Source organism: Capricornis sumatraensis, unplaced genomic scaffold (genome assembly GCF_032405125.1).
Source record: "Capricornis sumatraensis isolate serow.1 unplaced genomic scaffold, serow.2 scaffold3, whole genome shotgun sequence".
Taxonomy (NCBI): Eukaryota; Metazoa; Chordata; class Mammalia; order Artiodactyla; family Bovidae; genus Capricornis; species Capricornis sumatraensis.
In genome coordinates, this window is record NW_027184614.1 from 6,786,191 (window position 1) to 6,809,123 (window position 22,933).

At 41.3% G+C, this 22,933-nt stretch overlaps 1 protein-coding gene across 1 annotated transcript; it reads right to left on the reverse strand.

Moving 5' to 3' along the window:
* Positions 1–22,489: 22,489 nt before the first annotated feature.
* Positions 22,490–22,797, reverse strand: LOC138072327 (large ribosomal subunit protein P1-like). The gene is made up of 3 exons (XM_068963432.1): positions 22,732–22,797; positions 22,690–22,694; positions 22,490–22,652 (listed from the first exon to the last, which is right to left on the reverse strand). Exons 1-3 carry the CDS (start codon positions 22,795–22,797, stop codon positions 22,490–22,492), a joined length of 234 nt encoding a protein of 77 aa, XP_068819533.1.
* Positions 22,798–22,933: the final 136 nt, after the last annotated feature.

Genomic DNA, 22,933 nt, shown 5'->3' on the forward strand with positions numbered 1-22,933 from the left:
CCTCCCAGCATCAGAGTCTTTTCCCATGAGTCAACTCTTCACATGAGGTGGCCAAAGTACTGGAGTTTCAGCTTTAGCATCATTCCTTCCAAAGAAATCCCAGGGCTGATCTCCTTCAGAATGGATTGGTTGGATCACCTTGCAGTCCAAGGAACTCTCAAGAGTCTTCTCCAACACCACAGTTCAATTCTTCATCAATTCTTCTTCATCAGTTCTTCAGCACTCAGCCTTCTTCACAGTCTAGTGAATGCCAAAATACAGTTCCATCACTCAAGAAATCCCAAGAGTTTTAGGAGCTTTGTAACAGGAACCAGGGACAAAAGACCTAATGTTTCTTATCCACAACTTCAAAACTGATCCACTAACGTGCTGGTGAACATTTGGGAGGTTTCCAGTTTTTCACCATCACAAGTGATGTTATAATAAATATCCTTGAACACATCTTCAGATGCACATATGTAAGAATTTCTCCAGGATAGTCTAAAGATGAAACTGAAGGGCCATCCAGATTATGCACATTTTCAACTTTACTACTAACATGCTTGTTGTATTTATTTGCACCCCTACCAAATGTTAGCGATTTTCAATTTTCTCTTATCCCCAATTCCTTCTTGTGTGCCTCAGTGTGTACAAAAGGATGTAGGAAAGAAGTAAAACTTACATTATTGAGTTTTGTGCTAAGTAATTATTGAGGTTCAGGATACTTTGCTTCCAAACATGGCACTTTGATATATTAAATATATTAGGCTCAAGGAGCTCAAGAAAATGGTAGAAGCAGAAGTGTCACTCTGAACCACCCCTCACGTTCTGTTCTAAAAGCAAAAGGTAAATCTCCCTTGTGAAACATAACCTCCATGTACCAGGAGAGTGGAAGGCATCCTTATCACCAGATGGTATTTAGGGCTGAGAAGCCCATGTAAACAAAGCTCTTACTTTTTCACCATTATGCTACTCCTACCAAACCTCCTTTTCTTGTCAATTCTTCACAAATTGTTTCATTTGTCTAAAGGTATAAAAGCTTCCTGCTTTGGTCACTTCTTTGAGTCTTGTATTTTTGTGGGGCTCCTGTATGTACACATGTAACTAAATTTGCTTTCTTCCCCCCATTAATCTGTCTTTTTTTTTTTTTTTTTTACTGAAAGGGGGTCTCAGCCAAGAACCTAGAACGGTAGAGGGAAAATTATGTTTCCTCCCCTACAGTATTCACTGTTTTCATATGTGCTATTTGATTTCATTTGACCCTTACTGTAATGTTTATTCCCTGTATCCTCATCTTCTACACCTGTTCTCCATCCTCCTCCCACATCCCTACCCATCTCTAGTGTGGTTAAGGTACCCTTTTCTGTTTGTGTGAGATTATATGTTTTGTAGATGGTGACTGCAGCCATGAAATTAAAAGACATTACTTTGCCACCAAAGGTCCGTCTAGTCAAAGCTATGGTTTTTCCAGTAGTCATGTATGGATGTGAGAGTTGGACTGTGAAGAAGGCTGAGCACGGAAGAATTGATGGTTTTGAACTGTGGTGTTGGAGAAGACTCTTGAGAGTCCCTTGGACTGCAAGGAGATCCAACCAGTCCATTCTGAAGGAGATCAGTCCTGGGTGTTCTTTGGAAGGAATGATACTAACGCTGAAACTCCAGTACTTTGGCCACCTTGTGCAAAGAGTTAACTCATTGGAAAAGACCCTGATCCTGGGAGGGATTGGGGGCAGGAGGAGAAGGGGACGACAGAGGATGAGATGGCTGGATGGCATCACTGACTCGATGGACGTGAGTCTGAGTGAACTCCGGGAGTTGGTGATGGACAGGGAAGCCTGATGTGCTGTGATTCATGGGGTGGCAAAGAGTTGGACATGACTGAGCGACTGAACTGAACTAAACTGATTTGTTATTTACATAATAGTAAGTGTGGTCCATCTCATTCTGGTTTCTGCTCTCTGCAGCCAGCACAGGTTGTTGGGATAATTCCTGCTGCTTCTTTTCCTCTGGTCCTTTACTTCTAACTGCCACACTTCAAGCTATGTATCCACCTTAGTTTGCTGATCTCTTCCTCCAGTGACAGATACTTAGATAGCTTCCAATCATCTCCAATGCCATCAGTACTGCAATGAGAGCAGTTATTAATATATACATCCCTTCAGAGACCTGTGTGAGAATGTCTGGGGTATATACCTGGGGGAACTGCTGAGTCACTGATTGTGTGTGTACTTAACTAAGTACTCCAAGTACAATTCTGAAGACTGATCTTCAGAATGTGTGCAAATTTACCTTCCATTCCCAAATCACTAGTAAGAAAGGAAACTCAGAATTTTTCTGTATTGCCTTTTTATTTTCTTTTTTTTTTTGAGGAATATAATTTATGTATTTTCAATGATGTTTATAAAGTCCAACAAATAGAGAAATATGCTTATGATGGAGCATTAAATGAAAATAGTAGGATGCAAATAATATGCAAATAATCATCACAACCAAATGCTAACAGCAGATATATTAATATTTTCATATCATATACAATAATGAAAAATAAACTTTAAAATGGAAACAGAAAATTAAAAATTATCTTCAGTTGCAAGGGATTCTGTGAAGAGGCTGCTTGCACAGAAGTTATATTTAGAAAATGGTTTTCCCATAAAATCATGGATTTATCACAATGCAAGATCACAGTAGGTGCTAAACAATATTATGGAATGAAGACCTAAATACACAATTTTCCAAAGAAGATGTACAGATGACCAAGAGGCACATGAAAACATGCTCCTAGCTAAATATTAGAGAAATACAAATCAAAACTACAATGAAGTACCACCTCACACCAGTCAGAATGGCCATCATTAACAAGTCTACAAACAATAAATGCTGGAGAGGGTGTGGAGCAAAGGGAATGCTTCTATACTGTCGGTGGGTATGTAAACTAGTGCAGTCACTACAGAGAACAGTATGGAGGTTCCTTAAGAAACTAAAAACAGAGCTACTATATGATCCACCTTCCCTGGTGGTTTAGAAGGTAAAATAATCTGTCTGCAATGTGGGACACTCAGGTTCAATTCCTGGGTCAGGAAGATCCCCTGGAGAAGGGAATGGTAATTCACTCCAGTACTCTCACCTGGAGAATTCCATGGACAGAGAAGCCTGGTGGGCTACACTCCATGGGGTCGCAAAGAGTAGAACATGACTGAGCAACTAACACTTTCACTTTTAATAATCCAGCAATCCCACTCCTGGGCATATATCTGAAGGAAATCATGGGTCAAAGGAGAAATGAACCCCAGTGTTCACTGTATATATATATATATATATATGTATATGTATATGTATATATACACACACAATGGAAAATTACTCATCTGTTAAAAAGAATGAAATAATACCATTTGTAGCAACATGGATGGACCTGGAGATTATCACACTAAATGAAGTAAGTTAGAGAAAGACAAATATCATAGGATATTGCTTATATGTGGAATCCAAAAAAAATGATACAACTGAACTTATTTATGAAACAGAAACAGACTCACAGACTTAGAGAACGGACTTACACTTACTGAAGGGAAGGGGCAGGTTGGGAGTTTGGGACTGACACATACACACTGCTCTGTTCGAAACAGATAACCAACAATGACCAACTGTATAGCACAGGCAACTGCTCAGTACTCTGTAATAACCTAAACAGGAAAATAATTTGAGAAAAGAAACAGCTGCATGTGTATGTATAACTGAATCACTCTGCTACACACCCGAAACTAACACTGTTAATCAACTACACTCCAATATACAATAAATTTTTTTAAACAGTATAAACAGTAAAAAAAAAAAAATATCTTTTATAAATAAACATTTATTGAATAGATAAATTTAAAAGAAAGATTAATGGAAAAAAGAAAAACCACCACAAACAAATTTGAATTGAGAACATGAAAATGGAGGGATTATCTCTCAGGAACCCTGCCTGACTAGATACCACTATTCACTAATGAGATAGACAGTTTTCAAACCAAGAAGGAACAGCCTCCCCAGACTGGTTCTGGCCCAGGATGTGTGCATCCAGTGGGCAGAGGTCAGGGATGTTGCTCAGCATCCCATAGAGGATAGGACACCACCTGCCCGCTACCAACACAAAGAATTATCCAGACTAAAATGTTAACAGAGCTGCTGCTGAAAAACTCTGGTCAAAGTAGCTTTGTGAGAATTGAAAAGAGAAGAGTCGAGAAAAGGGAGATTTTTAGCTTGATGTGCAGGGAATCCTTAAACCCTAGGAAGGATCTACGGGTGTGGATGGTAGAATTTAAAAGGCTTAGCCAATTTCTGGAACCAGCACATGAAGAGGGGTGACCAAGATGCTAGCAATGAACTATGATAAAGGCACTCCTGGACAAAAGGTTGTTCCAGCTCCTTACTCTAGGGACTCCTGGAAGCCATTACTTTGTCCACACATTTGTGTGACATGCAATGTCGTGTCAGATCACAGGAACCATCACTGTATCTGTGAGTTGCTGGGAATGTATTTCATTGGCACATGAACCTCTGGCGAAGATAGTGGCATCTTAAATTCTTCCTCAGAGAAACCTTTACCCACGTTATTATTCTTTCTGAATATGGACATTATACTTCACGACACCGCTGGGTTTTATAGCGTTTGAATACTAGCTTCAGATATACCATGCAATTTGCAAACTGGCTTGAACCCTATACCTCCTGCAAGTTACTTCAAAGAGCAATGATGTCTGAATTTCCAACTATCCGAAGCAGACTTCAACTCCATTCTGACGTATGCTGCTGCTGCTGCTGCTAAGTCGCTTCAGTCGTGTCCGACTCTATGTGACCCCATAGACGACAGCCCACCAGGCTCCTCCGTCTCCGGGATTCTCCAGGCAAGAGATATTATTTGAAAATGATAAATTATTTCATCATAATTTAAAACTTTTAATCATTAAGAAAGATGGTTAAGAAAATAAAAAAGCGGGGCGGCGCGGCTCGAGGCGGAGGCGCTCGCACCGTGGCGGCGACTCCGGCTCCCGTCCGGATTCAGGCTCGCCGGCACTCCCGCGTGCAGCTCTGCTTCGTCACCGAGGAGCAGCTCTGCGCCGCGGGGCCGCTCTCGCTCCCCTATCCGAACTCTCTGCGGCTGGAGGTGCACCCGGCGGGGGAGGAGGCGGATGCGACGGTGACCGACGCTGATAGCCTCTGTGTCTTCAGATGCTCACTCAGCAGGGACACTGAATGTTGCTATGTGGGGAAGGAGTCCATCTTGATTACTCTGGGCTACCACAGTGCTTTGCTGAAGTTTGCGTCTCATGCTGAAATGGCAACCCACTCCAGTGTTGCCACTCATATCATTTATCAAATTTTTTATGGTTTGTATTTTGACTTTGCCAACCTCAGGATCACAAAGATTTTCTCCTGCTTTCTTCTGGCAGTTTTAGCTTTTACATTAATTCAAGTTAATATTTGTTTATGTGTACATGGCTAATTTTTTCTCCATGCAAAAGTCCAATTGTGACACTAATGTTTGTTGAAAAGAAAATTATTTTTCAATCAACTGGCTTCAACCTCTTTGTTGGTAATCACTTGATCATATTTTGCATGGGTCTATTTTTAGACATTCTATCCTATTTCATTTATCTACATCTCACCTTATTTCAATATCATTCTCTCTTGATTGCTGCTAAGTCACTTCAGTCATGTCTGACTCTGTGTGACCCCATAGACGGCAGCCCACCAGGATTCCCCCGTCCCTGGAATTCTCCAGGCAAGAACACTGGAGTGGGTTGCCATTTCCTTCTCCAATGCATGAAAATGAAAAGTGAAAGGGAAGTCACTCAGTCGTGTCCGACTCTTCACGACCCCATGGACCGCACCCTACCAGGCTCCTCTGTCCATGGGATTTTCCAGGCAAGAGTACTGGAGTGGGGTGCCATTGCCTTCTCCGATTCTCTCTTGATTACTGTAGCATTATAATGTTTTGAAATTACATAGTGTAAATCCTTAGCTTTGTTCTCAAACCATTAAGCTTTTATAAGTAAAAACTAATTTTTAGGTAATTTTTGAAACAGATATTCTTTCCTTTCTATGAGCCTCCAAACATCTCTGTGCTTCTCCCCCATCACTAAACTTCACTGAGTTTAGTGGGGTTATGAAGGAGTGAGGACAAGGATGATGGAGCTAATGCTGTTGACCAACCCAGGCTGAACCCTAGCCTTGACCTTCCTAGCCAGCCTCCTCCATTTAGGGTGTCCATGGGATCCACTTCTGACTAATAAGAAATGATATTTCAGCTGCCACATCTGTCAAGTGTTGCTCTTATGAGAAAATCTTGGTAATGGGTCATCCTTGAAGACATATTTTGTAACATTTTCCCTTCTGGGACACTTATTATCATAATAAATGCTCTAGCTATTTCTTATTGAATTCTCTGGTGGCTTAGTGGTAAAAAAAAAAAAAAAATCAACCTGAAATGTAGGAGACATGAGTTTGAATCCCTGAGTCAGGAAGATTCCATGAAGAAGGAAATGGCAACCCACTCCAGTATTCTTGCCTGAGAAATCCCATGGATGGAGGAGACTGGTGGGCTACAGTCCATGGGGTTGCAAAAAAGTTGGACATGACAGAGGACTAAACAACAACAGCAACTCCTTGTTAGATTGATTATCAGAAATTCTCTCTTTTTGTTTAAATGATAGACTCCAGGTATATTGGACTAGGACATAAAGAGCCCTCAGTTCAGTTCAGTCACTCAGTTGTGTCCAACTCTTTGCGACCCCATGAATCGCAGCACGCCAGGCCTCCCTGTCCATCACCAACTCCCGAAGTTCACTCAAACTCACGTCCATCACCTCGGTGATGCCATCCAGCCATCTCATCCTCTGTCGTCCCCTTCTCCTCCTGCCCCCAATCCCTCCCAGCATCAGAGCCTTCTCCAATGAGTCAACTCTTCACATGAGGTGGCCAAAGTACTGGAGCTTCAGCTTTAGCATCATTCCTTCCAAAGAAATCCCAGGGTTGATCTCCTTCAGAATGGACTGGTTGGATCTCCTCGCAGTCCAAGGAACTTGCAAGAGTCTTCTCCAACACCATAGTTCAAAAGCATCAATTCTTTGGTGCTCAGCTCTCTTCACAGCCCAACTCTCACATCCATACATGACCACTGGGAAACCATAGCCTTGACTAGATGGACCTTTGCTGGCAAAGTAATGTCTCTGCTTTTCAATATGCTGTCTAGGTTGGTCATAACTTTCCTTCCAAGGAGTAAGCGTCTTTTAATTTCATGGCTGCAGTCACCATCTGCGGTGCTTTGAGAGCCCAGCAAAATAAAGTCTGACGCTGTTTCCACTGTTTCCCCATCTATTTCCCATGAAGTGATGGGACCAGATGCCATGATCTTAGTTTTCTGAATGTTGAGCTTTAAGCCAACTTTTTCACTCTCCACTTTCACTTTCATGAGGAGGCTTTTTAGTTCCTCTTCAATTTCTGCCATAAGGGTGGTGTCATCTGCATATCTGAGGTGATTGATATTTCTCCTGGCATATTAAGCTACTACTGGTAGTGGTAAGTATTAGTAGTATATCACCTACTGTTTATAAAAAACAAGTACTTTCCACATGTTTTTTATTTCTCGAAGCAGATCTTTAAGGAAGGTACCCTTCCCTAACAAATATTGGGTAATATAACCCTTTAAAATGATATTTCAAAAGCTAAATCCAAGTTTCTCAAAGATATACTGCTGAATCTACATTGATTGCAGGTGTGGGCAAACACAGGTAGAATTTTTAATTTGTGAGAATTAAAATCAGTGTAACTGCTCCCTATAGTACTATAATTTCCAGATTAGTCAGTGTTCATTATACCCTCCTAAATTCAGAATTCAGTATTAAACACAAACTTGATTACATTTTCCTAAAAGTTCCCTAGACCAGACTGTAAGTGACTATGTAAAACAGCAGGACATTTCAGACAACAGCAGAAGAGTGACTTGGGTCTTCACTGATGAGTGATGCTCATGAGTTGACATGCCCTTCCAGGGATGGTGGGGAGGACCTGGTGCCTCAGGACCATTTTGAGGTCTGGCGACAGGGACAGTAGCCTTCCCAAGAAAGGACAGAGCCTGAAGGAAATGTTCATGAATTAGAGCACCATTCTCTGACACACGTCTAACTCTCTCACTTCTCCCCTTCATTTTAACCTCTGCAGATCCTTCCCACCCCTCCCCCTGCCAACCCACTCCCAGAAGATTTGTCCTTACTTTTGTTGTAATAGCAGTAAGACACAAAAAGCAGCTGGATTTATGAAAATATGTTTTCAGCTTTTATCTTCTAAAATATAAAGCCTTTGTTATCAAAATTTTAAAGATCAGGAAAATTAAACTACTGTGCAGGTCTGCGGTTGGGAGCTGGAAACCTCATACAAGTTTCAGTGTGCCTTAGTCAAGACATTTAGAGGGTTCTTTGCGCCTCTTGCTCCAAAGCTTCAGTTTTGAAAAGGGGCCTTCAAAATTCCTAGGCTAGCTTTTGGAAAAGAGGGGAAAAGGGAGTAAATAATTGCTTCCTACTTCCGGTTTCACTTCAATACCTTTCCCTCATTCAGTTCAGTTCAGTTCAGTTCAGTTCAGTCGCTCAGTAGTGTCCAACTCTTTGCGACCCCATGAATCGCAGCATGCCAGGCCTCCCTGTCCATCACCAATTCCCGGAGTTCACTCAGACTCATGTCCATTGAGTCAGTGATGCCATCCAGCCATCTCATCCTGGGTCGTGCCCTTCTCCTCCTGCCCCCAATCCCTCCCAGCATCAAAGTCTTTTCCAGTGAGTCAAGTCTTCGCATGAGGTGGCCAAAGTACTGGAGTTTCAGCTTTAGCATCATTCTACGGTTCCTTTTTTAACTAACAACTTTATTGAGATGTAGTCTTCTCTGATACCTCAGTTGGTAAAGAATCCACCTGCAATGCAGGGGACCCCAGTTCGACTCATGGGTCAGGAAGATCCACCGGTGAAGGGATAGGTTACTCACTCCAGTATTCTTGGGCTTCCCTTTTGGCTCAGCTGGTAAAGAATCTGCCTGCAATGCAGGAGCCTTGGGTTCAATCCCTGGTTTGGGAAGAGAAAGAAGGGCAAGGCTGCCCACTCCAGTATTCTGGCCTGGAGAATTCCATGAACTGTACAGAGTGACTGAACAACAACATTATTTTAAACAAATTGACTTTGAATGTAGTATATGAGTATTGTTCAGTTGCTCAGTCATATCTGACTCTTTGTGACCCATGTGGACTGCAGCATGCCAGGTTTCCCTGTCCTTCACAATCTCCCCGAGTTTGCTCAAACTTATGTCCATTGAGTCAGTGATCCTGTCCAACCATCCCATCCTTTATAAGCCAATTCTCAATCCTCCCCAGCAACAGGGTCTTTTCCAGTGAGTCAGCTCTTTGCCTGAGGTGGTCAAAATATTGGAATTTCAGCATCAGTCCTTCCAATGAATATTCAGGGTTTATTTTCTTTAGGATTGGCTGGTTTGATCTCCTTGCTGTCTGAGAAACTCTCAGGAGTCTCCTACAGCACCACAATTTGAAAGCATCAATTCTAAGTCACTCAGCCTTCTTTATGGTCCAACTCTTACATCCATACATGACTACTGGAAAAAACATAGCTTTGACTAAACAGACCTTTGGTGGCAAAGTCATGTCTCTGTTTTTTAATATGCTGTCTATGTTTGTCATACCTTTTGTTCCAAGGAACAAGTGTCTTTTAATTTCATGACTGCAGCCACTGTCCACAGTGATTTTGGAGCCCAAGAAAATAAAATCTGCCACAGTTTCCACTTTTTCCCCATCTATTTGCTATGAAGTGGTGGGACTAGATACCATGATCTTAGTTTTTTAAATGTTGAGTTTTAAACCAGCTTTTTCACTCTCCTCTTTCACCTTCATCAGAAGGCTCTTTAATTCCTCTTTGCTGTATTCCATTAGAATGGTATCATCTGCATATTTGAAGTTTTTTATATTTCTCCCAGCAATCTTGATTCAAGCTTGTAATTCATCCAGTCTGGCATTTCACATGATGTACTCTCCATGCAAGTTGCATGGGCTTCCTTGATAGCTCAGTTGGTGAAGAATCTGCCTGCAATGCAGGAGACCTGGATTCAATCCCTGGGTTGGGAAGATCCCCTGGAGAAGGGTAAGTTTACCCACACCAGTATTTTGGCCTGAAGAGTTCCATGGACTGTAGTCCCTGGGGTCGCAGAGTCAGACACAAACTTTCACTTTTCACTCTGCATAGAAGTTAAATAAGCAAGGTGACAATAAACAGCCTTGATGTATTCCTTTCCCAATTTGGAACCAGTCTGTTGTTCCATGTCCAGTTCTGACTGCTGCTTCTTGACCTGCATACAGGTTTCTCAGGAGACAAGCAAAGTGGTCTAGTAGTCCAATCTCTTTAAGAATTTTCCAGTTTATTGTGATCCACACGGTCAAAGGTTTTAGCATAGTCAATGAAGCAGAAGTAGACGTTTTTCTGGAATTCTCTTGTTTTTCCTATGATCCAACGGATGTTGGCAATTTGATCTCAGGTTCCTCTGCCTTTTCTAAATCCAGCTTGAAAGAAGTAAAAGTGTTAGTCTCTCAGTCGCGCCTGATTATTGTGATCCTATGGACTGTAGCCTGCCAGTCTCCTCTATCCATGGGATTCTCCAGGTAAGAATACTGAAGTGGGTTGACATTTCCTTCTCCAAGGGTTCTTCCCAACCCAGGAATGGAACCTGGATCTCCTGCATTGCAGGCAGATTCTTTACCTACTGAGCTATGAGGAAGGTCCATCTGGAAGTTCTCAGTTAACTTACTGTTGAAGCCTTGCTTGGAGAATTTTGAGCACTATTTTGCTAGCGTGTGAGATGAGTGCAATTGTGTGGTAGTTTGAACATTCCTTGTCATTGTCTTTCTTTGGGATTGGAATGAAAACTGACCTTTTCCAGTCCTGTGGTTACTGCTGAGTTTTCCAAATTTGCTGACATATTGAGTGCAGCACTTTAACAGTATCATCTTTTAAGATTTGAAATAGTTCAACTGGAATTCCATCACCTCCACTGGTTTTGTTTGTTGTGATGTTTCCTGAGCCCCACTTGACTTTGCACTCCAGAATCTCTGGCTCTAGGTGACTGATCACACAATTGTGGTTATCTGGGTCATTAAGATCTCTTTTGTATAGGTCTTCTGTGTATTGTTGTCACCTCTTATTGATATCTTCTGCTTCTGTTAAGTCTATTCCATTCCTGTCCTTTATTGTGCCCATTTTGCATGAAATGTTCCCTTGGTATCACTAATTTTCTTGAAGAGATCTCTAGTCTTTCCCATTCTATTGTTTTCCTCTATTTCTTTGCTTTGTCACTTCAGTTCAGTTCAGTAACTCAGTTGTGTCCAACTCTTTGCAACTCCATGGACTACAGAACACCAGGCTTCCCTGTCCATCACCACTCCTGGAGCTTGCTCAAACTCATGTCCATCGAGTCGGTGATGCCATCCAAACATCTCACCCTCTGTCGTCCCCTTCTCCTCCTGCCTTCAGTCTTTCCCAGCATCAGGATCTTTTCAAATGAGTCAGCTCTTTGCATCAGGTGGCCAAAGCATTGGAGCTTCAGCTTCAGCATCAGTTCTTCCAATGAATTTTCAGGACTGATTTCCTTTAGGATGAATTGGTTTGAACTCATTGTAGTCCAAGAGACTCTCAAGAGTCTTCTCCAACATCAGAGTTCAAAAGCATCATTTCTTTAGTGCTCAGCTTTCTTTATGGTCCAACTCTCACATCCATATACGACTACTGGAAAAACCATAGAATTGACTAGATGGATCTTTGTCAGCAAAGTAACGTCTCTGCTTTTTAATATGCTGTCTAGGTTTGTCATAGATAAACTGAAGTCCATGGGGTTGCAAAGAGTCAGACACCATTGAGTGACTGAACTGAACTGAGGTTTGTCAGAGCTTTTCCTCCAAGGAGCAAGTATCTTTTAATTTCAAGCCTGCAGTCACCATCTGCAGTGATTTTGGAGCCCAAGAAAATAAAGTCTGTCACTGTTTCCATTGTTTTCCCATCTATTTGCCATGAAGTGATGGGACTGGATGACATGATCTTAGTTTTTTGAATGTTGAGTTTTAAGCCAGCTTTTTCACTCTGTCTTTCACTGTCATCAAGATTACTTAGGAAGGTTCTCTTATCTCTCCTTGCTATTCTTTGTAACTCTGCATTCAGATGGGTATATCTTTCCTTTTCTCCTTTGCCTTTCATTTCTCTTCTTTTCTCAGCTGTTTGTAAGGCCTCCTCAGACAAGGACATTGCCTTTTTTCATTTCTTTTTCTTGGGGATAGTTTTGATCACCGCCTCATGTATGGTGATACAAACCTCCATTCATAGTTCTTCAGGCACTCTTTCTATCAGATCTAAACCTTGCATGTCCCTTGATGTCACATGTTTTCTCTGGGAATTTCTGTACATTTTAATTTTTTCTGTATATTAAAAATTTTTTTTTGTACATCTCTATCATGTTTGAATTTTGTTCATAATGAACATGTATCATATTTTTAAAAATGTAAGCTAATGTTTCATATACTGACCATTTAAGTCTTCACAGGTATAGAAAGTGATTATATCCAAGACATTTCTCTTTTAAAACACTCTTAGTCTAACATACACACTACCGTGTGTAAAATAGATAGCTGCTGAGAAGTTGCTGTATAACACAAGGGACCCAGCCTAGTGCTCTGTGATGACCTAGAGGGGTGAGGGGGTAGGGGTGGGAGGCTCAGCAGGGAGGTGATATAGGTATAATTATGGCCAAATTGCATTGTTGTATAGCAGTAATCAACACAACATTGTAAAGCAATTTTCTCCCAAATAAGAATAAATTTTAAAAAACACCCTTAGTCTAAAGAAAAGTATGAAAAAGCTCACAAGGTAGAAGAGATATTGGGAGGGATTTAGTACAGAGTGGTTTGTACCAAGTCCAACTCTGTATTCAACAGCATGGCTTCAGAGAGTTCACCTAGCATCTGTGTATCCCTTTAAAACAGTCTATCACCAAAATATCACACTTATTCTCAAAAGTGACATTCACTGTTCAAATTAAATCTCTTGAATTGGTACATATTTCTGTGATGGAATATCTAAAAACAAGGTCAGGAAAAGCATCACTGCCTCTCATGAAGGAAACTTAAATTTGCAGTCAGAGGACAAAGGTATCAGAGAACAAGGAAACAGAATCAGGAAATAGTATTGGGTGAGGTCAAATACATAGCACAACATTGCTAGAAACAAGATTTGGTAATGGAAGTATCAAATATATTTCAAGAGGGCATTATGTTCCAGAGGAAATAGAATAGATTTAGAAGTAGATTTGGGTTTCCCTTTGCTGACCTGAAGCATTTCTGAGCACTAAAAGCTATTAGGTAAGTTCTCCATACTATTGGAAACAATAAATGATTTATGCTTTATGGTTCACACATATTTATTTGGGAATTTTTTTCATGTAATGATGCCAACAGGCATCCTCTAAGAAAATGTTGTGTTAAGCATCCTTGACACTATTTAGACTGAGTCAAATTTTACTTTCTATTACAGTCTTGAGAAGTTCTAGGTTCTTGCTGTTTTGATTTCTACTCCAGTTTCAGCACTATTTCACTGATTAGTTTGGATATACTCTTATTTCTAGAACTTGGTCAGTCCAATTAAAAAATAAAAGAGAAAGCAAGAGAATTGCCTTACTCCACAGTTCAGTTCAGTTCAGTCGCTCAGTCGTGTCCGACTCTTTGTGACCCCATGAATTGCAGCACACCAGGCCTCCCTGTCCATCACCAACTCCCGGAGTTCACTCAGACTCACATCCATCGAGTCAGTGATGCCATCCAGCCATTTCATCCTCAGTCATCCCCTTCTCCTCCTGCCCCCAATCCCTCCCAGCATCAGAGTATTTTCCAATGAGTCAACTCTTCATATGAGGTGGCCAAAGTACTGGAGCTTCAGCTTTAGCATCATTCCTTCCAAAGAAATCCCAGGGCTGATCTCCTTGAGAATGGACTGGTTGGATCTCCTTGCAGTCCAAGGGATTCTCAAGAGTCTTCTCCAACACCACACTTCAAAAGCATCAATTCTTCGGCGCTCAGCCTTCTTCACAGTCCAACTCTCACATCCATACATGACCACAGGAAAAACCATAGCCTTGACTAGCGGGACCTTTGTTGGCAAAGTAATGTCTCTACTCTTCAACATGCTATCTAGTTTGGTCATAACTTTCCTTCCAAGGAGTAAGCATCTTTTAATTTCATGGCTGCAGTCACCATCTGCAGTGATTTTGGAGCCCCAAAAAATAAAGTCTGACACTGTTTCCACTGTTTCCCCATCTATTTTCCATGAAGTGATGGGACCAGATGCCATGATCTTCGTTTCCTGAATGTGGAGCTTTAAGCCAACTTTTTCACTCTCCTCTTTCACTTTCATCAAGAGGCTTTTTAGTTCCTCTTCACTTTCTGCCATAGGGGTGGTGTCATCTGCATATCTGAGGTTATTGATATTTCTCCTGGCAATCTTGATTCCAGGTTGTGCTTCTTCCAGCCCAGCGTTTCTCATGATGTACTTTTTCCTATTTGGAACTAGTTTGTTGTTCCATGTCCAGTTCTAACTGTTGCTTCCTGACCTGCATACAAATTTCTCAAGAGGCAAGTCAGGTGGTCTGGTATTCCCATCTCTTAGAATTTTCCACAATTTATTTTGATCCACACAGTCAAAGGCTTTGGCATAGTCAATAAAGCAGAAATAGATGTTTTTCTGAAACTCTCTTGCTTTTTCCATGATCCATTGGATGTTGGCAGTTTGATCTCTGGTTCCTCTGCCTTTTCTAAAACCAGCTTGAACATCAGAAAGTTCATGGTTCACATACTGCTGAAATCTGGCTTGGAGAATTTTGAGCATTACTTTACTAGCATGTGAGATGAGTGCAATTGTGTGGTAGTTTGAGCATTCTTTGATTGCCTTTCCTTGGGATTGCAATGAAAACTGACCTTTTCCAGTCCTGTGGCCACTGCTGAGATTCCCAGATTTGCTGGCATATTGAGTGCAGCACTTTCACAGCATCATCTTTCAGGATTTGAAACAGCTCAACTGGAATTCCATCACCTCCACTAGCTTTGTTCGTAGGGATGCTTTCTAAGGCCCACTTGACTTCACATTCCAGGATGTCTGGCTCTAGATGAATGATCACACCATCATGATTATCTGGGTCGTGAAGATCTTTTTTGTACAGTTCTTCCATGTATTCTTGCCACCTCTTCTTAATATCTTCTGCTTCTGTTATGTCCATACCATTTCTGTCCTTTTATTGAGCCCATCTTTGCATGAAATGTTCCCTTGGTATCTCTAATTTTCTTTGAAGAGATCTCTACTCTTTCCCATTCTGTTGTTTTCCTCGATTTCTTTGCACTGATTGCTGAAGAAGGCTTTCTTATCTCTTCTTGCTATTCTTTGCAACTCTGCATTCAGATGCTTATATCTTTCCTTTTCTCCTTTGCTTTTCATTTCTCTTCTTTTCACAACTATTTGTAAGGTCTCCCCAGACAGCCATTTTGCTTTTTTGCATTTCTTTTCCATGAGGATGGTCTTGATCCTTGTCTCCGGTACAATGTCACGAACCTCCGTATAGTTCATCATGCACTCACTCTATCAGATCTAGTCCCTTAAATCTATTTCTCACTTCCACTGTATAATCATAAGGGATTTGATTTAGGTCATACATGAATGGTCTAGTGGTTTTCCCTACTTTCTTCAATTTAAGTCTGAATTTGTCAATAAGGAGTTCATGATCTGAGCCACAGTCAGCTCCTGGTCTCGTTTTTGTTGACTGAGTAGAGCTTCTCCATCTTTGGCTGCAAAGAATATAATCAATCTGATTTCGGTGTTGACCATCTGGTGATATCCATGTGTAGAGTCTTCTCTTGTGTTGTTGGAAGAGTGTTTGCTATGACCAGTGCATTTTCTTTCTCCACAGGGGGGCAGTAAGGGTTAATGACATAACTGTTAATCATTTTTAGTGGAAAGGAGGAAAGTGCTATGTATGTGCTTATTGCATATTGATAACTAAAAGGAAAAATATAGGCCCATAAACAAAAAGCCTGTGTAAACTTTAATACTTTCAATGTTTTGAATTCATAGACAAATTCAATTTATATGCTTTACCAAGGAAGGTGAGAAAAGAAAAAAATAATAATAATAACACCTCAGCTTTAGAAACACCAATGTTCCCAAGGTCACATGAATGCTAGGAAGGCAACCTTACCACTTTTTTTCAATATTGCTCAGTCTTATCCATTAGTCACTAACTTCTGGGTCTCACTTTTTTAGAAATGTGTATAAGCAGTTTACTATAAAAACTGAAATGCAGAACCACATATTTTGAAAAAGGGATTGAAAATAGAAAACTCATTTAGACTAACCAAAGAGCTCTCTAAATTCCATTTTGCTCTACTGGAAACACAAGGATTATTGTGAGTTGCTACTTTTTATTAGTTACAAAATTGAAAGTCATTACTGCAAGGTTCTAGTACCAACTGCAGAGCATCTAAGAAATCTGAACATTTTCCCCAGGGACCATCTAAGTTCCTAGTTTATTGCCCCAACTCTTGGTTCAATGCAGTTTGAGGTATCTACAACAATTTACTCCTTAGAATTTCTTTTCAGTTTCGGCAGATTTACTAATCAAGCTCCAGGGAGCAGCAGAGCGGCAGCAAGTGATTCTCAAAGAGGGCCATGTGGGAGGGTAGACAGTCAACCCCCACATTCTTCACTCAGAGCTGGCTGAGAAGGTTTAGGTGTATCTAAGTGGGGGGAAAATTCAATTATAATTTTATATTTGGGGAAAATACTTCTACTTTTTAAATAAGACTAGAGAAGGTAAGACTCTGGAAAAACTAGATGTATAGATTTTAGAAGTTTGAGAAGCATTAACAAATACTGAATATCATTTATTTATTTATATTTTTGACTGTGCAGGGTCTTCGTTGTGGGCTTTCTCATGAGGGCTTTCTCTAGTTGTGGTGAGCAGATGCTACTCTCTAGCTATGGTTTGAGGGCTTATTGTGGTGACTTCTCTTCTTACAGAGCCTAGGCTCTAGAGCCTGTGAGCCTGTGAGTTTCAGTAGTTGCAACATGCGGGCTCAGTAGTTGTGGTGCAGGGGCATAGTTGCCCCACAGCACATGGAATCTTCCCAGACCAGGGATCAAACCTATGTGCACATTTGTAGGCAGTTTCGTTGAACCACTACCGAAGTTCCAACAGTGAACATTATTGTTAAAGAAAGAAGGTTTTAAAAGAACTGGTCATTTAGCCAGAATCTTAACAAAACTTTCTTGTTAGCAGAGGTGACAGAGCAATGGGGAAATCTCCAGTACCCGGCGTTCCAGTTTCCTCCCCTCCCACGCCTGTCTGCTCACAGCAAGCTGTGAATTTGGAAGGCAGAACTGCAACTTGATTAGCTTCAATCAAGGCCAAGTTCAGTTGAAATCATGGCACTGTGCTTCAAAACCGAAACACAGAAACATAACCCTTGCCAAGTGGTGCTTCCAAAAGTTTGAGGGTTTTAAATGTGCCTAAAGGTGACTGTGAAAGTAAAGATGACAAAATAAGGAGAGAGGGAGGGAGGGACAGACAGAGAAAGAGAAACAAAGAGATGCAGAGAGAGAAGAGGTGGGAATGGGGAGAGCTGTGTGCAAGAGAACAATTAAGCTCTAGAAGAGAGGGAGAGAAAATTAAAAATTTGTATTGAATTTTACATTTATGAAGAAACAGAATCTCTAACAATAGATCATCATACAATTAAGTGTATAGTAATCAATAAAAAATACTGTTCACTATAATGCAAAGAACTTTAGCACTTTAAGGTAACAAGTCTACAGCTGCCAGAGACTAGAATTACAAACAGTGTTCAAAAGCGTGTATTATTTGGAGACAAGCAGCAGAGCAGGCACACACACATTTTCACGCTCTAACCACAGCAATTTCTCTGAACTGCTAGAGAAATACAGTCTTTGGAGAACAAACAGGGACTCTATGCATATACACCATGGAGGAACACACTCTAAGAGTCACTTCTAAAAAGAAAACTCTCATATCTTTTGGGATTCTCATGACTTTTCTTTGCAGGCTATGTGGTATAGCTAGGTCACTGTACAGTGATGCCTGTTGGGGATGACTTATTTAGGTTAAAATATGCTCCATTAAAAATCACCCATAGGTGGGTAAAGTTACTTACTATCAGTTCAGTTCAGTCGGTCAGTCGTGTCCGACCCTTTGCGACCCCATGAATTGCAGCACGCCAGGCTTCCCTGTCCATCACCAACCTCCGGAGTTCACTCAGACTCACGTCCATAGAATCAGTGATGCCATCCAGCCATCTCATCCTCTGTCGTCCCCTTCTCCTCCTGCCCCCAATCCCTCCCAGCATCAAAGTCTTTTCCGATGAGTCAACTCTTCGCATGAAGTGGCCAAATTACAGAGTTTCAGTTTTAGCATCATTCCTTCCAAAGAAATCCAGGGGCTGATCTCCTTCAGAATGGATTGGTTGGATCTCACTGCAGTCCAAGAGACTCTCAAGAGTCTTCTCCAATACCACTGTTCAAAACCATCAATTCTTTGGTGCTCAGCCTTCTTCACAGTTCAACTCTCATATCCATACATGACCACAGGAAAAACCATAGCCTTGATTAGACAGACCTTAGTAGACAAAGTAGCGTCTCTGCTTTTGAATATGCCATAACTTTTCTTCCAAGGAGTAAGTGTCTTTTAATTTCATGGCTGCAATCACCATCTGCAGTGATTTTGGAGCCCTCAAAAATAAAGTCTGACACTGTTTCCACTGTTTCCCTATCTATTTCCCATGAAATGATGGGACCAGATGCCATGATCTTCGTTTTCTGAATGTTGAGTTTTAAGCCAACTTTTTCACTCTCCTCTTTCACTTTCATCAAGAGGCTTTTTAGCTCCTCTTCACTTTCTGCCATAAGGGTGGTGTCATCTGCATATCTGAGGTTATTGCTATTTCTCCCGGCAATCTTGATTCCAGCTTGTGTTTCTTCCAGTCCAGTGTTTCTCATGATGTACTCTGCATAGAAGTTAAATAAGCAGAGTGACAATATACAGCCTTGACGTACTCCTTTTCCTATTTGGAACCAGTCTGTTGTTCCATGTCCAGTTCTAATTGTTGTTTCCTAACCTGCATACAGATTTCTCAAGAGGCAGGTCAGGTGGTCTGGTATTCCCATCTCTTTCAGAATTTTCCACAATTTATTTTGATCCACACAGTCAAAGGCTTTGGCATAGTCAATAAAGCAGAAATAGATGTTTTTCTGAAACTCTCTTGCTTTTTCCATGATCCATTGGATGTTGGCAGTTTGATCTCTGGTTCCTTTGCCTTTTCTAAAACCAGCTTGAACATCAGGAAGTTCACGGTTCACGTATTGCTGAAGCCTGGCTTAGAGAATTTTGAGCATTACTGTAATAGTGTGTGAGATGGTTGCAATTGTGAGGTAGTTTGAGCATTCTTTGGCATTGCCTTTCTTTGGGATTGGAATGAAAACTGACCTTTTCAAGTCCTGTGGCCACTGCTGAGATTTCCAAATTTGCTGGCATATTGAGTGCAGCACTTTCACAGCATCATCTTTCAGGATTTGAAACAGCTCAACTGGAATTCCATCACCTCCACTAGCTTTGTTCATACTGATGCTTTCTAAGGCCCACTTGACTTCACATTCCAGGATGTCTGGCTCTAGATGAATGATCACACCATCATGATTATCTGGGTCATGAAGATCTTTTTTGTACAGTTCTTCTGTGTATTCCTGCCACCTCTTCTTAGTTATTCAGAAATGTCATCTGGAAGACTCAGGTGAATCAAAGTCTGATTTACAAAGTTATTTTTCAGATCTACAAGTTTGTATTTTAAAGGTCCCCTGGAACATATGCTAATTTCCACAATACTTCCAAGGAAGGTATTCTTGGGAATTTTTTTTAACACATAGATAAAAGTCATTTGTACTTTGCTATCATTTATATACAAATAGCTGATGCTAAAGCGGAAACTCCAATACCTTGACCATTTTATGCGAAGAGTTGACTCATTGGAAAAGACCCTGATGCTGGGAGGGATTAGGGGCAGGAGGAAAAGGGGACAACAGAGGATGAGATGGCTGGATGGCATCACCGACTTGATGCAGATGAGTTTGAGTGAACTCCGGGAGTTGTTGATGGACAGGGAGGCCTGGCATGCTGTGATTCATAGGGTCGCAAAGAGTCAGACATGACCAAGTGACTGAACAAACTGAACTGAACATGCAAATAAGTGCTGCCACACAATATCAAGGGTGCTGCATCTTCTGAAAGAAGGCTAATAGTGCCCTCCGGAATTCTTTTCATTAATAATTTACTTAGCACACACTTTCTTCAGAAAAAGTAAAAAGGTTGTGACCTTGCCATCATCGAATTATTTCATCTTCTTTTTTTTTTACTTTAATATATTTTTTTTTAATTTTTATTTTTACTTTATTTTACTTTACAATACTGTATTGGTTTTGCCATACATTGACTTGAATCCACCACGGGTGTACATGCGTTCCCAAACATGAACCCCCCTCCCACCTCCCTCCCCATAACATCTCTCTGAGTCATCCCCGCGCACCAGCCCCAAGCATCCTGTATCCTGCATCAGACATAGACTGGCAATTCGTTTCTTACATGATAGTATACATGTTTCAATGCCATTCTCCCAAATCATCCCACCCTCTCCCTCTCCTACAGAGTCCAAAAGTCCACTCTACACATCTGTGTCTCTTTTACTGTCTCACATACAGGGTTATCATTACCATCTTTCTAAATTCCATATATATGTGTTAGTATACTGTACTGGTGTTTTTCTTTCTGGCTTACTTCACTCTGTATAATCGGCTCCAGTTTCATCCATCTCATTAGAACTGATTCAAATGTATTCTTTTTAATGGCTGAGTATATGTGTATATGTACCACAGCTTTCTTATCCATTCATCTGCTGATGGACATCTAGGTTGTTTCCATGTCCTGGCTATTATAAACAGTGCTGTGATTAACACTGAGGTACATGTGTCTCTTTCAATTCTGGTTTCCTCGGTGTGTATGCCCAGCAGTGGGATTGCTGGGTCATAAGGCAGTTCTATTTGCAATTTTTTAAGGAATCTCCATGCTGTTCTCCATAATGGCTGTACTTTCATCTTCTTAAACACTAGATTTCTTTAAGGAGATATTACTGGTATCCTCTTTATTACCTTAATCACACAAGAATGGTAGTTGTGTCATGTCTACAAACCTGGTGGAAAGCAGTCCAAATGGCAGTTCCTTACAATTTGATTAGCTATTTCTAGAATATTCATTGAAACATTAAACAAGATTTGGGAAAACTTTGTGGGTTTATTTTGCTAATGTATATTTGCCCTTCTTCAGGGGATCTCCCAACCCAGGGATTGAACCCAGGTCTCCCACATTGCAGGCAGATTCTTTATCACCTGAGCCACAGGGGAAGTCTTAATGAATATTTATCTGATTCTTTCTCCACATAAGCACTGTATTGGGAGATGGTGTAGACAAAGGTAAGAATCCAAAACGTTCTTTGGAAGTGATGAGAACAAAGTAGAGCTCAGTAAGGCTGGAGGGGGAACAGGAACCACCCAGCAAAGCCCAAGCCTGAGCAACTCCCCCCACATACATTTACTAAGCTGTAATCATTTCATTATTAACGTAAAGAGGATAAATGGGAGCAAACGGAGGAAGACAAAATGTGGCATAAAATGGAAGGCAGGTGGGAAAAAGCATGGTTAGCTGTAATCTGAGGAAAAGGCGATGGCAACCCAGTCAGCACTCTTGCCTGCAAAATCCCACGGACGGAGGCTGCAGTCCATGGGGTCGCTAAGAGTCGGACACGACTGAGCGTCTTCACTTTCACTTTTCAGTTTCATGCATTGGAGAAGGAAATGGCAACCCACTCCAGTGTTCTTGCCTGGGAAATCCCAGGGACGGGAGACCTGGTGGGCTGCCCTGTGGGGTCGCACATAGTCAGACACGACTGAAGCGGCTTAGCAGCAGCAGCGGCAACAGCCGCAGCTGTAATCTGAATGGCACACTGGAACAAAAGCTGAGCTGAGGGAAACCTTCCATACTCTCCACTCCTCATTTTTATTTTATTTACTTACTTATCATTATTTTTAAACATTTATTTATTTACTTGACTGTTGTCGGGTCTTAGTTGCAATGTGCAGGCTCTCTAGTTGTGTCCTGCTGGTTACAGAGCACTGAGTTCGTTTGTTGTGTTCCACGGAGATTAGTTGCCTCTGCGGCATGTGGGGTATTCGTTCGCTGACCAGGGATCGAACCATGTCCCTGCGCTGGAAGCCAGATTCCTTTTTTGTTTTTTTTTTTTTTAAGAGCTTTTTATTGAATGTGTTACTAAAGAGCTTTAGTCAAAAAGACCAAAGGCCATGTCATCATCAGACTCTTCAGATTCTTCTTTCTTTGCTTCCACATTTTTCTCCTCAGCTGGGGCAGCAGTGGTGGATAGGATAGGTCCATCAGCCCCCACAATGCAGATGAGGCTTCTGATGTTGACATAGGCCAAAGCTCTTGCAAACAAGCCTGGCAGAAAAGCTCAGCGTTTACAACAGCTGCTTTAATGAGGGTATTGATCTTATTCTCCATGACCATCACCTCATTGTTGTGCAGAATGAGGGCCAAGTGGATGCAGGCAAGCTCCAAGACCTGGACCATGGTGCGAGTGAGGGCTAGGTGTGGGCTGCCAGGTGCAGTGCTAGTCGCCAGTTGATGTGAGGACCTCACCCCCAAATGATGGAAGCTTCCTTGGAAGGACTGAAGATCTTAGCACCAGCGGAGGAAAGCTGAAAAG

What these genes read in the sequence shown, in the direction of transcription:
- LOC138072327 (XM_068963432.1), bottom strand. Translation starts at nt 22,797, where the DNA reads ATGGTCCAGGTCTTGGAGCTTGCCTGCATCCACTTGGCCCTCATTCTG.